Source organism: Panulirus ornatus, chromosome 56 (genome assembly GCF_036320965.1).
Source record: "Panulirus ornatus isolate Po-2019 chromosome 56, ASM3632096v1, whole genome shotgun sequence".
Taxonomy (NCBI): Eukaryota; Metazoa; Arthropoda; class Malacostraca; order Decapoda; family Palinuridae; genus Panulirus; species Panulirus ornatus.
The window spans coordinates 8682228-8698738 of NC_092279.1; the positions used below are offsets into that span (position 1 = coordinate 8682228).

The following is a 16511-nucleotide window of genomic DNA, read 5'->3' on the forward strand; positions in this document are numbered from 1 at the left end:
GGTAATAAAAAGAGTGTTGCTGAGAGAGCAGAAGAGGGTGTTTTGAAATGGTTTGGTCACATGGAGAGAATGAGTGAGGAAAGATTGACCAGTACATGCCTTCACTTCTCAATCAATATCCTTCCATACAGTTTCTCAGGAATACTCAACAAACATGTGCCTTGAACACTCACCTTTATCCCCTTTGCCTTTGTACAATGGCACTATGCATTCATTCCGCCAATCCTCAGGCACTTCACCATAATCTATACATACACTGAATATCCTTACCAACCAATCAACAACACAGTCACCCCCCCCTTTTTTTTTTTTTAATAAATTCTTCTGCAGTACCATCCAAATCCGCCGCCTTGCCGGATTTCATCTTCCGCAAAGCTTTCACCACCTCTTCTCTCTTAACCAAACCATTCTGCCTGGCCCTTTCACTTTGCACACCATCCCGAACAAAACACCCCATATCTGTCACTCTATCATCAAACACGTTTAACAAACCTTCCAAATACTCACTCCATCTCCTTCTTACTTCATCACTACCTGTTATTACTTCCCCCTTCACCGATGTTCCCATTTGTTTTCTTGTCTTACACACGTTATTTACCTTCTTCCAAAATATATTTTTATTCTCCCTAAAGTTTAATGATACTCTCTCACCCCAACTCTCATTCGCCCTCTCTTCAAACCTTGCACCTTTCTCTTCACCTCCTGCCGCTTTCTTTTATACATTTCCCAGTCACTTGCACTCCTTCCTTGTATCATCTATACGCCTCTCTTTTTTCTTTCACTAACAACTTTACTTCCCACTTTTCTCATGCCGCATGCTATCCTCCACCCCCGCCAGTGAAACGGATTTCTTCCCTCCAGGTGCTACCAGTCCCCCTGGAGACGGCCCCACGGACGCCTCCCACCACAGATACGTACAAGACGCCGCCCCGCCTAGCGATCCCAGACCCCGTCCGTTGTACCCAGGTGAGTCCCAGGTACAGTTTGTTGGTCCAGGACCCTCCCAGGTGAACCCATCCCACTCTCTGCTGGTCTACGACCCTCCCAGGTGAATCCATCCAACTCTTTCTTGGTCCACAACCCATCCGAGGTGAGTCCCACCCACTCGATCTTGGTCCATGTCCCTACCACTGTGTTGGCCTATTTCCCTCCCGGTAGGACGTAGAGCCGCCCACAGTAATGTAGTAGTCCTGGCAGATGATAGTGGTAGATACTCGAAAGGGGTACTGGGAAGCCCTGACAAGTAGTCCCCGATGACAGGTAGTACTGGAAGGCCACAATTCCTAGAACTGGAAGGTATGAGATGCTAGTTCTCAGCGGCGAGTACTGGAAGGTCCTGACGGCTGGTGCAATGAGTGTCCTGCTGCTTCTGTTGGAAAATCCTGGTAGATTGCACTGGGAGGTTCCGGTAGCTGGTTATTGGAATGTTCCAGCAGATGGTACTGGAAGGTCCCAGCAGATGCTACTACTGGAATGCCCTGACGGGATTTACTGGAAGATCCCTTCAACTAGACCTGGACTGTCTGAGCAGAGGGTACTAGGAGGCCATGGTAGGGGGTACTGGTAGGCCCCAGTAGCTGGTACTAGATGGCTTCTTCAGGTGAAACTTGGAGGCTATGGTAGGGGTTATTGGGAGGCAGCAGAAAGTTGTACCGGAAATTCTCGGTAGGCGTGTTGGTAGGTCCTGGTAGAAGGTACTGGGAGGTAGCTGCAGATAGTGTTGCAAAATCCTGGTAAATGATACTTGGACAGTTCACCTCATCGACTCTCATGAACATACCCTCAGCTCATGAACAATCTTCCCGGGAGTCATCATCAAGACACACTATTCCTGGACACAGTCGAAAATGTTTCTAATAAATAATATTACTTTTTGTACCATATTGCCAGAGTTCTTTGGTTATGATAAATGACATTACTAATTAACTCATCTAGAACAGGTTCATAGTGATGCCTGACTTGACGTACAGATGGTTCCTGGGTGGACATATACCAATTGGTACTAGCAGTAGGCAGGGCCTGTGAGGAACAGTTGGCAACGCCTCCGGCTAACAGAGGACTGGGTCTCAGATACCAGCTGCTAGGGCTATAAGCCAACCATTATTAAGCGCTAGGGTCCCTTATTCCAATTGCTAGGGAACACCAATGCCAGTTGGAAAGCTCCATTAATGCCAGCTGTTAGGGTTCCTCAGTATCAGCCACTAGGGCTCGCCAGTCCCAAATGCTTGGAGCCCAGTAACTACTGAACCGGCCTCGTCCCATCCACGAGTTGGTTCTACTAACACCGACTACTGGAGTCCATCGTTACCATCTGCATGGTTCCCTAGTACCAGTCACAAGGCCTCACTGGTACTAACTTCAAGTTTCACCCACTTCAAAAACCTGGACCTCACCGTCTCCACAATGAACACATGTCAGTTTAACTACAGCAGCGGTACAGGATTTTAGGGTCCTTTTTTCCTCTTGGTTCTGTAAGCTATGGTGGACACATGCAGATTCCTTCAATCATTAATCTGTCACAGAGATTTCAAGATGAAATGATATTGATTAAAATCATTGGAACGTTTTTGTTTACCAGGCAACTTAATCGTCAGTTCATTCTCAATATTCATTGTCTGCCACTTGGTAAACTTATGCACTGGACTCAATCCCAGACTCCATAACTTGATCATTATATAATTATGTAGCTTGATAACAAGATACAAAAATGTACAACTTCGAACAGAAATAAGATTACTGTAGATCAGCTGGCAATGGTATTTAGTAGCGTTCAAATTTCCAATAGTTCACTCTGTGTAACTGACGTTCTCGCTCACACCCAGTCTTATCATTCTAGAGGCGACCAGCGAATCAGCGAGCGCTTCCAGAGTTCTCCATCAGCTGGTCCACTGTGTCTTCAGTTGTCTGTCCCTACTGACGTACCTGCTGCTCCTGCTACACTAGTCCCTGGCAGATAGGTCTACACCCCCTGGTGGTTTGTCTACTGCCCCTGCTGTACTATAGCCAATCCTGCAAACTCTCCACTAGTCTCCTGTAGGCCAGCCCGCTGCCCTCACCAAACCCCTGTAGCAGGCCAAGCTACTGCACTTACTAGTTCCTTGCAAGCCAGCCCACTGCACTAATCATTTGTAAACATAACTGTCGTTCCTCCAAGGAGGACATACTGGAGAATGAAATTGGGCGACTCAGCATCTTGTATGAGAGCCGTCAGTTCACAGTGGAAGCAGAGGAAGAATGACGCCATCTCTAGAAATGGTCACACAGAGGCGAGGGTTGATGTTCCAGATATTCCGTATATAAAAAACCGACATATAAGACTATTCATGTATTGCCTATCAGGCCACAGTGACAACAAAATCAGGAGTGATGAGAAGACTGTTCCTAAGATTATTAAGAATTTGTAGCAAAAAATATCAAAATAGATTAGTTTAATCACATTTCTGAAACGTTCTAAGACTGCGTTACCCGAAAGGTCTGTCAGTGAAATTAAGAGACGAAACAAAATGGATAAAGGAGGTGCACATCAAAAAATGTTTCATCTCGAGAAGAAAAGAAAAAAAAAAACGTGAAGCTGGCCAAGAACGTCGATAAGTTTCTGGAAGGAGCGGGTATGAGCGTTGCCTGCTAATCGGTTAAGATGGTGAGGCTTAAACTTGGAAATGAGGTCATGAGTGAAGCGATCATAGTCTACAACTTTCCATGCTACGGGTGCCGGTGCGCAAGACAGGACGTGGTCGAACAAAAAAAGATCACAGCAACCCAAGCCTGACTTACGACATCATAGGACTTTGAAGTCCAGAAGAATAAGGACATTTTTACGAAATTGGACAAAGCTGAATTAATTCATGGACGAGTGAATAGGAGAAAAATGGCCTTGAAGACAGCTCACATAAGCTTGAAAAGAGCAACAGACAGCAGAATGGATTCACTCGTGGATCCAAGATAACGGCAAAGGACGGGTAGAGTCAACGAACGTATCAGTCCATTCAAGAAGCAGCGCATGAAGACCTCTGGGGAGGGAGGGAACGTTCTCCAGTCATCACACTTAGCTCTTGCTTCCCGGGAATGTTGTCGTCGTCTGTGACGAAGGTTTTACCGAAAAGAGAAAGACTTCTCTCAGACGTAATGTTACCATAACCATCTGTCATGATGGGTAATGAACAAAAGGGGAAAATTCGAATAAGATTCAAGAAAAAATGGAAAACCATGTAAGACGAAGTGGTAATATGCAATCAAAGCTAAATAAACCAAGAATATGTGGCCAGAAAATGACGAAAAGAAGTTGGGTTTATGGCCTTTGAATTAGTTTTCAGAGGCACAACAACAAAGGTAAATGGCTGTTAAGTTATTCTTGGAAACTAATATTTTTGTCTCCTTCAGGCTGTGTGTGGCTTCATATTTAAACGTTTATCCAAAATGCAGGTTACTGAGACGCAAACTGAAGACAGAAGTTATGATGAAAACTGTATCTTGGAGTCTCAGTAAGTTCCAAAAATGTTATGTCGCCGGCAATGTTGGATATTTTCGAAAAATTTATCATGTGACGAATAAGACTTAAGGTGCACTAATCATATTCAACAAGAAGTGACAACACAACATATCATCCCTGTAAATAGATGTTAGATTATTTCCAATATATTATTATAATTATTATTTTGCTTTGTCGCTGTCTCCTGCGTTAGTGAGGTAGCGCAAGGAAACAGACGAAAGAATGGCCCAACCCACCCACATACACATGTATATACATACACGTCCACACTCGCAAATATACATACCTATACATCTCAATGTATACATATATATACACACACAGACATATACATATATACACGTGTACATAATTCATACTATCTGCCCTTATTCATTCCCATCGCCACCCCGCCACACATGGAATAACAACCCCCTCCCCCCTCATGTGTGTGAGGTAGCGCTAGGAAAAGACAACAGAGGCCACATTCGTTCACACTCAGTCTCTACCTGTCATGTAATAATGCACCGAAACCACAGCTCCCTTTCCACATCCATATGTATATGTATATGTATATATATATATATATATATATATATATATATATATATATATATATATATATATATATGGTGAGGTGCCTGAGGATTGGCGGAATGTATGTATAGCGTCACTGTATAATAGCAGGGGGAGTAAAGGTGAGTGTTCAAACTACACAGGTACAAGTGTATAGATTGAGAGGGTCAAGTTATGTACAGAGCGTCAGGTTGAGGAGGAATAGTGTGGTTTCAGAAGTGGTAGGGGATGTGTGGATCAGATGTTTGCTTTAATTATGTGTGTGAGAAATATCAAGAAAAACAGATGGACCTGTATATGGCATTTAAGTATCTGGAAAAGGCATATCATTAGGGTTGATAGAGATGCTTTGTGTAAGGTCTTAAGAATATATGGTGTGGGATATAAGCTGCTAGAAACAGGGCTAAATCTTTATCGAGGGTGTAATGCATGAATACGATTAAGAAGACAGGAGAGTGAACGGTTCCAAGTGAAGGTTGGTCTGCCGCAGGGATGTGAGATTTCACCATAGTTGTTCAGTTTATTTATGGATGGGATGGAGAGGGAGATAAACGCAAGAAATTAGATAGAAGGGCGAGCATGCTGTCTGTGGGGGATGATAGGGCTTGGGAAGTGAGTCAGATGATACAGCACTGGTGGCGGATTCGAGTGAAACCGCAAAAGTTGGTGACTGGGTTTGGAAAAATGTGTATGAGGAAAAATCTGAGAGTAAATGTGAATGAAAACAAGTTTATTAAGTTCAGCATGGTTGAGGGATAAGTTAGTTGGAATGTAAGTTTGAGTTGAGAAAAACTTGATGAATTGAAGTGTTTTAGATTTGGCAGCGAATGGAACCATGGAAGCGGGAGTGATTCATATGGTGGGGAAGGTGGCGAAGGTACTAGGAGCGATGAAGAATGTGTCGAAAGAGAGGGCGTTATATAAGAGGGCAAAAGATGGGTATGTGTGAAGGAATAGTAGTTCCAACAATATTATATGGTTGTGAAGCATGGGCTATTGATAGGGCTGTATGGAGGAGGGTGGATGTGTTGGAAATGAAATGTTTTAAGGACAATATGTGGTGTGAGGTGGTTTGATCGAGCAAGTAATGAAAGGGTAAGAGAAATGTGTGGTAAGAAAAAGAGTGTGGTTGAGAGACCTGAAGAGGTTGTGCTGAAGTGGTTTGGACATATGGAGAGAATGAGTGAGGAAAGGTTGACAAAGAGGATAAATGTGTCAGAAGTGGAGGGAACTGGGAGAACAAGGAGACCAAATTAGAGATCGGAGAGAGTGGAAAAGATTTTGAGCGATCGAGACCTGAACATGCAGGAGTGTGAATGGCCCGCAAGGGATAGAGTGAACTGGAAGCAATATATATATATATATATATATATATATATATATATATATATATATATATATATATATCCCTGGGGGTAGGGGAGAAAGAATACTTCCCACGCATTCCTCAGGTGTCGTAGAAGGCAACTAAAGAGGACGGGAGCGGGGTGGGGGGGGGGGGGGGGAAACCTCCCCTCCTTGTATTTTAACTTTCTAAAAGGGGAAACAGAAGAAGGAGTCACGCGGGGAGTGCTCATCCTCCTCGAAGGCTCAGACTGAGGTGTCTAAATGTATGTGGATGTAACCAAGATGAGAAAAAAAGGAGTTAGGTAGTATGTTTGAGGAAAGGAACCTGGATGTTTTGGCTCTGAGTGAAACGAAGCTCAAGGGTAAAGGGGAAGAGTGGCTTGGGAATGTCTTGGGAGTAAAGTCAGGGGTTAGTGAGAGGACAAGAGCAAGGGAAGGAGTAGCTCTACTCCTGAAACAGGAGTGGTGGGAGTATGTAATAGAGTGTAAGAAAGTAAACTCTAGATTGATATGGGTAGAACTGAAAGTGGACGGAGAGAGGTGGGTGATTATTGGTGCATATGCACCTGGGCATGAGAAGAAATATCATGAGAGGCAAGTGTTTTGGGAACAGCTGAGTGATTGTGTTAGTAGTTTTGATGCACAAGACCGGGTTATAGTGATGGGTGATTTGAATGCAAAGGTGAGTAATGTGGCAGTTGAGGGAATAATTCGTGTACATGGGATGTTCAGTGTTGTAAATGGAAATGGTGAAGAGCTTTTAGATTTATGTGCTGAAAAAGGATTGGTGATTGGGAATACCTGGTTTAAAAAGAGAGATATACATAAGTATACGTATGTAAGTAGGAGAGATGGCCAGAGAGCGTTATTGGATTACATGTTAATTGATAGGCGCGCGACAGAGAGACTTTTGGATGTTAATGTGCTGAAAAGTGCAACTGGAGGGATGTCTGATCATTATCTTGTGGAGGCGAAGGTGAAGATTTGTAGAGGTTTTCAGAAAGGAAGAGAGAATGTTGGGGTGAAGGAGTGGTGAGAGTAAGTGAGCTTGAGAAGGAGACTTGTGTGAGGAAGTACCTGGAGAGACTGAGTACAGAATGGAAAAAGGGTGAGAACAAAGGACATAAGGGGATTGAGGGAGGAATGGGATGTATTTAGGGAAGCAGTGATGGTTTGCGCAAAAGATGCTTGTGGCATGAGAAGCTTGGTAGGTGGGCAGAGATTGGTGGGATGAAAAAGTAAGATTATTAGTGAAAGAGAAGAGAGAGGCATTTGGACGATTTTTGCAGGGAAATAATGCAAATGAGTGGGAGATGTATAAAAGAAAGAGACAGGAGGTCAAGAGAAAGGTGCAAGAGGCAAAAAAAGAGGGCAACTGAGAGTTAGGGTGAGAGAGTATCATTAAATTTTAGGGAGAATATAAAGATGTTTTGGAAGGAGGTAAATAGAGTGCGTAAGACAAGGGAACAAATGGGAACATCAGTGAAGGGGGCTAATGGGGAGGTGATAACAAGTAGTGGTGATGTGAGAAGGAGATGGAGCGAGTATTTTGAAGGTTTGTTGAATGTGTTTGATGACAGAGTGGCAGATATAGGGTGTTTTGGTCGAGGTGGTGTGCAAAGTGAGAGGGTTAGGGACAATGATTTGTTAAACTGAGAAGAGGTAGTAAAAGCTTTGCGGAAGATGAAAGCCGGCAAGGGAGCGGGTTTGGATGGTATTGCAGTGGAATTTATTAAAAAAGGGGGTGACTGTATTGTTGACTGGTTGGCAAGGTTATTTAATGTATGTATGACTCATGGTGAGATGCCTGAGGATTGGCGGAATGCTTGCATAGTGCCATTGTACAAAGGAAAAGGGAATAAAAGTGAGTGCTCAAATTACAGAGGTATAAGTTTGTTGAGTATTCCTGGAAAATTATATGGGAGGGTATTGATTGAGAGGGTGAAGGCATGTACAGAGCATCAGATTGGGGAAGAGCAGTGTGATTTCAGAAGTGGTAGAGGATGTGTGGATCAGGTGTTTGCTTTGAAGAATGTATGTGAGAAAGACATAGAAAAGCAAATGGATTTGTATGTAGCATTTATGGACCTGGAGAAGGCATATGATAGAGTTGATAGAGATGCTCTGTGGAAGGTATTAAGAATATATGGTGTGGGAGGTAAGTTGTTAGAAGCAGTGAAAAGTTTTTATCGAGGATGTAAGGCATGTGTACATGTAGGAAGAGAGGAAAGTGATTGGTTCTCAGTGAATGTTGTTTTGCGACAGGGGTGCGTGATGTCTCCATGGTTATTTAATTTGTTTATGGATGGGGTTGTTAGGGAGGTGAATGCAAGAGTTTTGGCAAGTATGCAGTCTGTTGTGGACGAGAGAGCTTGGGAAGTGAGTCAGTTGTTGTTCGCTGATGATACAGCGCTGGTGGCTGATTCATGCGAGAAACTGCAGAAGCTGGTGACTGAGTTTGGTAAAGTGTGTGAAAGAGGAAAGCTGAGAGTAAATGTGAATAAGAGCAAGGTTATTAGGTACAGTAGGGTTGAGGGACAAGTCAATTGGGAGGTAAGTGTGAATGGAGAAAAATTGGAGGAAGTGAAGTGTTTTAGATATCTGAGAGTGGATTTGGCAGCGGATGGAACCATGGAAGCGGAAGTCAATTGTAGGGTGGGGGAGAAGGCGAAAGTTCTGAGAGCGGTGAAGAACGTGTGGAAGTCGAGAGCATTATCTCGGAAAACAACAATGGGTTTCTTTGAAGGCATAGTGGTTCCAACAATGTTATATGGTTGCGAGGCGTGGGCTATAGATAGAGTGGTGCGGAGGAGGGTGGATGTGCTGGATATGAGATGTTTGAGGACAATATCTGGTGTGAGGTGGTTTGATCGATTTAGTAATGAGAGGGTAAGGGAGATGTGTGGTAATAAAAAGAGTGTGGTTGAGAGAACAGAAGAGGGTGTTTTGAAATGGTTTGGTCACATGGAGAGAATGAGTGAAGATTGACAAAGAGGATATATGTGTCAGAGGTAGAGGACAATGAGGAGAAGTGGGAGACCAAATTGGAGGTGAAAAGATGGAGTGAAAAAGATTTTGAGTGATCGGGGCCTGAACATGCAGGAGGATGAAAGGTGTGCAAGGAATAGAGTGAATTGGAACGATGTGGTATACCGGGGTCGTCGTGTTGTCAATGGATTGAACCAGGGCATATGAAGCGTCTGGGGTAAACCATGAAAAGTTCTGTGGACCTGGATGTGGAAAGGGAGCTGTGGTTTCGGTGCATTATACATGACAGCTAGAGACTGAGTGTGAACGAATGGGGCCTTTGTTGTCTTTCCCTAGCTCTACTTCGCGCACATGCGAGGGGAGGGGGTTGTTATTTCATGTGGCGGGGTGGCGACGGGAATGAATAGGGCAGACATTATGAAATGTGTAGATGTGTATATATGTATATGTCTGTGTGTGTATGTATATGTATACGTTGAGATGTATAGGTATGTATATGTGCGTGTGCGGACGTGTATGTATATACATGTGTATGTGGGTGGGTGGGCCATTCTTTCGTCTGTTTCCTTTCGCTACCTCGCTAACGCGGGAGACAGCGACAAAGTATAATATATATATGTATGTAAATATATATATATATATATATATATATATATATATATATATATATATATATATATATATATATATATATATGCTAAGTCCACTCGCAGATATCTTAAAAACTTCACTTCCACCAATTTTTCTCCATTCAAACTTACATCCCAATTAACGTGTCCCTCATATCTGCTGAAGCTAATCACCTTGCTTTTATTCAAAATTGCTCTCCTTTCACACACTTTTCCAAACTCAGTCACCGATTTCTGCAGTTTCTCACTTGAATCAGCCACCAGAGCTGTATCATCAGCGAACAGCAAGTGACTCACTTCCCAGGCCCTCTCATCCCAAACAGACTGCATACTCGCCCTTCTCTCCAAAACTTATTCATTTACCTTCCTAACCACCCCATCCATGAACAAATTAAACAACCATGGAGACATCACACACCCCTGCCGCAGACCGAACTTCACCGGAAACCATTTACTCTCCTCTCATGCTTCTCGCACACATGCCTTACATACATGATAAGAACTTTTTAGTGATTCTGGCAGCTAACCTCCAACACCATATACTGTTAAAACCTTCCACAAAGCACCTTCATCAACCCTGTCATATGCCTTCACCAGATCCATAAATGCCACATACAAATCCATCTGTTTTTCCAAGTATTTCTCACATACATTCTTCAGAGCAAACACCTGATCCACACATCCTCTACCACTTCTGAAACCACACTGCTGTTCCCCAACCTGATGCTCTGTACATGCCTTCACCCTCTCAATCAATACCCTCTCATATAATTTTCCAGGAATACTCAACAAACTTATGCCTCTAGTTTGAAAACTCATCTTTATCCTCCTTGCCTTTGTACAATGGCACTTCACCATGATGCATGCATACACTGAATATCCTTACCAACCAATCAACAACACAGTCATCCCCCTTTTTAATAAATTCCACTGCAATACCATCCAATTCTCGCCGCCTTGCCGGATCTCATCTTCCGCAAAGCTTTCACTACCTCAGCTCTCTTAACCAAACCATTCTCCCCGACCCTCTCACTTCGCACACCACCCCGACCAAAACACCCTGTATCTGCCACTCTATCATCAAACATTCAACAGACCTTCAAAATACTGACTCCATCTCCTTCTCACTTCATCCCTCCCTGTTATTTCTTACCCACTCGCCCCCTTCACTGATGTTCCTGTTTATTCTCTTGTCTTACGCACATTATTTACCTCCTTCCAAAACATCTTTTTATTCCCCTGAAGTTTAATGATACTCTCTCACCCCAACTCTTATTTGCCCTCTTTTTCAACCCTTGCGCCTTTCTCTTGACCTTATGCCTTTTCTTTCATACATCTCCCAGGCATTTGCACTCTTTCCTCGTAAGTATCGTCCACACGCCTATCTTTTGTCTTTCACTAACAACTTTACTTCTTCATCCCACCTCTAACTACCCTTTCTAATCTGCTCACCTCCCACCTTTCTCATGCTACGTGCATCTTTTTCGCAAGCCATCACTGCCTCCCTATATGCATCCCATTCCTCACCCACTACCCTCACGTTATTTGCGCTCACCTTTTGCCATTCTACACTCAATCTCTCTTGGTACTTCCTCTCACAAGTCTCCTTTCCAAGCTCACTTACTCTCACCACTCTCTTCTCCCCAATATTCTCTCTCCTTTTTTGAAAACCTCTACAAATCTTCACCTTCGCCTCCACAAGATAGTGATCAGACATCCCTCCAGTTGCCCCTCTCGACACATTAACATCCAAAAGCATCTCTTTTACACGCCTATCAATTAACACGTAATCTGATAATGCCTTTTGACCATCTCTCCTACTCACATACGTATACTTTAGAATATATCTCTTTTTAAACCAGGTATTCCCAATCACCAGTCCTTTTTCAGCACACAAATCCACAAGCTCTTCATCATTTCCATTCGCAACACTGAATACCCCATGTACACCAATTATACCCTCAACTGCCACATTACTCACCTTCGCATTTATATCACCCATCACTAAAACCCGGTCTCGTGCATCAAAGTTGCTGACACATTCACTCAGCTGCTCCCAAAAAACTTGCTTCTCATGATCTTTCTTCTCATGACAATGTGCATAAGCACCAATAATCACCCCTCTCTCCATCCACTTTCAGTTTTACCCACATCAATCTAGAATTTACTTTCTTACACTCTATCACATACTCCCACAACTCCTGCTTCAGGAGTAGTGCTACTCCTTCCTTAGCTCTTGTCTTCTCACCAAACCTTGACTTTACTCCCAAGACTTTCCCAAACCACTTTTCCCCTTTACCCTTGAGCTTCTTTTCACTCAGAACCAGAACATCCAGGTTTCTTTCCTCAAACATACTACCTATCTCTCCTTTCTTCTCATCTTGGTTACATCCACACACATTCAGATACCCCAATATATATATATATATATATATATATATATATATATATATATATATATATATATATATATATATATATATATATATTTATTTTATTTTTATTATACTTTGTCGCTGTCTCCCGCGTTGGAAAGGATCACAATTTTGCGCGTGATCAAGATATTCCTATGAGTCCACGGGGAAAATGAAACACGAAAAGTTCCCAAGTGCACTTTCGTGTAATAATCACATCATCAGGGGAGACACAAGAGAGAAATATAACAGTCAGTTGATATACATCGAAGAGACGAAGCTAGGACGCCATTTGGTAAAAATGTGATTGTCCAAAACATACAACGAGCGTTCATAAACTTATCATTTTACAAATTTTATTAACAATAAAGTTACCTAATTTGTATAGACCATCACTAATATTAAGATTATAATTCTTTGTGTATTTAATAATAAAAGATTCAATGATGTTTCTCTTGGTAATAGAGTTAGAGTTACTAAGTGAGATGGCGTTACTCCAGTCAATACAATGATCATAGTTTTTAACATGATTAAACAAGGCATTTGATTCTTGTCCCGTTCTTATACTATATTTATGTTGCTTAAGTCTAACAGAAAGATCCTTACCAGTCTGACCAACATAAAATTTATCACAGTTTCCACAAGGCACTTTATAGATGCATCCATGAGAATTTTCTGGTTAATTCCTGATTAAGATATTCTTTATAGTATTATTGTTGCTAAAGGCAACATTTACATTAAAGGATTTAAGCAACATGGGAAGCATTGTGTATAAAAGACTGTGTATTTCAATTCAATGGAGATTATTATGCTCAAAAATTTGGTATGGTAATGGGTAACCCTCTTTCACCTGTACTAAGTAATCTTTATATGGAATTTTTTGAAACAAAATTACTAAAGGATATCTTACCTTCTAATGCAGTTTGGTTTAGGTATGTAGATGATGTTCTTTGTGTTTGGCCAACAAATGAAAATTTACAAATATTTCTCCCCTTACTTAACAATTTAGTCCCTTCCATCAAATTTACCGTAGAAAATGAAAATAATGGTATGTTACCATTTTTAGATTGCATGATCCGTAGACAAGGACACAAGTTTAAGTTTAGCATATACAGAAAACCCACTAATGTATGCTCATATATCCATTAATACTCATCTCAACATGACAGAGTTAAATTATCATCATTTCAATCTATGTTCCTTAGCGCATTACGTATTTGTAGTCCAGAGTTTATTGATGATGAGTTTGAGAAGATATATTCTATTGGATCTAAGTTAAAGTACCCTAGATCTTTCATTGATAAATCCCTAAGTTAGCAAAGAAATCATTTTATAGAGTTGAGCCCAAACCTCCTATTGACACCAAGAATCTTTTAGTTCTCCCTCTTAATAATAATTTCACTTTGCTTTCCATGTTGCTTAAATCCTTTAATGTAAATGTTGCCTTTAGCAACAATAATACTATAAAGAATATCTTAATCAGGAATTAACCAGAAAATTCTCATGGATGCATCTATAAAGTGCCTTGTGGAAACTGTGATAAATTTTATGTTGGTCAGACTGGTAAGGATCTTTCTGTTAGACTTAAGCAACATAGATATAGTATAAGAACGGGACAAGAATCAAATGCCTTGTTTAATCATGTTAAAAACTATGACCATTGTATTGACTGGAGTAACGCCATCTCAGTTATTAACTCTAACTCTATTACCAAGAGAAGTATCATTGAATCTTCTATTATTAAATACACAAAGAATTATAATCTTAATATTAGTGATGGTCTATACAAATTAGATAACTTTATTGTTGATAAGATTTGTGAAATAAGTTTATGAACGCTCGTTGTATGTTTTGGACAATCACGTTTACCAAATGGCGTCCTAGCTTCGTCTCTTCGATGTATATCAACTGACTGTTATATTTCTCTCTTGTGTCTCCCCTGATGATGTGATTATTACACGAAAGTGCACTTGGGAACTTTTCGTGTTTCATTTTCCTCGTGGACTCATAGGAATATATATATATATATATATATATATATATATATATATATATATATATATATATATATATATATATATATATATATATATATGACTTCTTGGTGCCAGAATGTCTCTATAATCAATGAGTGGTGACCTGAACACTTTGAACGCGACGGTACTACCTTGGAGCACGCGGGAAAGACCTTCTTTGAGCACGATGGTACGACCCTTAGGTATGACGATCCTGGCAATCGAGCGAACGCCTTAGGTTCAGATCAAAGGCTACGTTATCATACCCCGGGTGTCATACCGTTGTGATCAAAGATCGTACCGTCGTGCTGAAGGACCGCACACTCATGTTGAATACCTGTACCGTTGTACCAAAGGGGTTATCTCTGAGATCTGAAGGAACAACAGATCAACATGTTGTGAATGTGTTTTTTGTGCCATCTCTGTCCGCATCCTCTATTGATTATGTTCAATACCAATAGATATTTACAAGTAATTGAGTTTTATATCCTTTATCTACACAAGTTTTAATATGACAATATTTGTGTATTACTTTTAATCTAATTGCTCACTGTTGAGTTATCTCACCAGGTGAAGATTATGAAACCACATCCACAGTAATAATATTTTGCGGACTCTTGGACACAGTTGGAAGAAAACTACTAAGTTGCTGACCGTCATAACTAACAGGCATTAACGACTAAACGACAGAAAACCTGAAATATAATGGCTAGACGACAGATGCATCCAGGGACAGAAACTTACAAGACGGCACAGAGAGATTCAGAACAGCCGGCCGAACACATCAACGTATGCTAAACAGAAGTTATCATCATTGGCTGGACGACAAGAGACTTGGCAATACTGACCACGGAGCAGCTGGAGAAGGTCTTGCTGAGGGAGGAGGAGTTCATCCTCCCACTAACACTAAAACTATGTATATAGCCAGAGATGCTTCACCCATAACCTCAACAATCATATGTTCATGAAAACTTGAGAAGTCATTTAAAGAAGAAGCAAAGTTGTTAGGGGGATAGAGTGTTTGTTAGTCTCTTGAGCATGACCGAACGATCCATATGGTGACGTATGACCTAACCTTAGAGCTCAGGTCAGAGGTCAAGCTATCATACCGAAATTTCCTACTGTCGTGCTCACAAAGACTGAGACTGAGATCAACAAACATATAAATCTGAGGTGAAAGTAAAAACAACAACGTGTGCTGGGGAATGGAAACTTGACAGCCACTGCAGTGCTGGCCCACTCCGCCGTCACTTACGTTTCCGAAAACCAGGCGGGTAGTGCTCCCTAGTCAATCGGTAGCTGCCTTCCACATAGAGAGAGAGAGAGAGAGAGAGAGAGAGAGAGAGAGAGAGAGAGAGAGAGAGAGAGAGAGAGAGAGAGAGAGAGAGAGAGAGAGAGAGAGAGCTATGATACGTCTCAGTCGTCCACAATTTTCGCCTTCCAAAATAGACTTTCACACGAAGTCTTTGATCTCGGTAACCTATTTTGGTCTTCATGCATAACTCTAGCACCTGCCCTTCATCCCTCTGCTGGTTTTACAACATTTCCGGGTCAGATGATTAACGGCAGCCGCCCCTACACTCTCACACAGACGAAAATGGCCTACACCCTGACTAGCTAGATAAAAAATTTTGAATATTACATTTACATTCAGTACCATGTATCCTATTGGCTGCCAAGATCCACAGAACCATCATATTTCAGTACTGAGGCACCCTATTGGCTGGCTGAGGCTTTTCATCATATATCTGTGAAACAAGATATCCTATTGGCTGTCTGAAGCTTCCTTTTTCCTTTCTCATATTTCAGGATTGCTTTTGTTACCAAAATTTTACCAGAATCCGACCGCTCGAGCTAACACGGCGAGTGAGATGTCAATTTTGGCGAGGCTGTATCACTGGGAGTACAGTCTTATGAAAGAACTTTCTCAGGAGTTTACATTCCCCTGTTACCGAAAGCAACGCAACCCTGGACTGCAGGACTCTTTAGAAAGTTCCTAGGTAACATCAAAATTCATGGAAACTAGACTTTCACAGAAAATGGTCCCAGGATAATAACAAATCAAACAAATAAA

General features: G+C 41.6%; 1 protein-coding gene across 2 annotated transcripts in view; it reads left to right on the forward strand.

Moving 5' to 3' along the window:
• LOC139765860 (uncharacterized) overlaps window positions 1-6361 on the forward strand; it is a 73479-nt gene extending 67118 nt beyond the window's left edge. For both annotated transcript variants that reach the window (XM_071693718.1, XM_071693719.1), the window contains exons 10-11: window positions 862-966; window positions 2837-6361. In XM_071693718.1, coding sequence (XP_071549819.1) covers window positions 862-966; window positions 2837-2943 — 212 coding nt within the window. In that variant the 3' untranslated portion in view covers window positions 2944-6361. The remainder of the gene's footprint in view (window positions 1-861; window positions 967-2836) is intronic.
• The last annotated feature ends 10150 nt before the right edge of the window (window positions 6362-16511 follow it).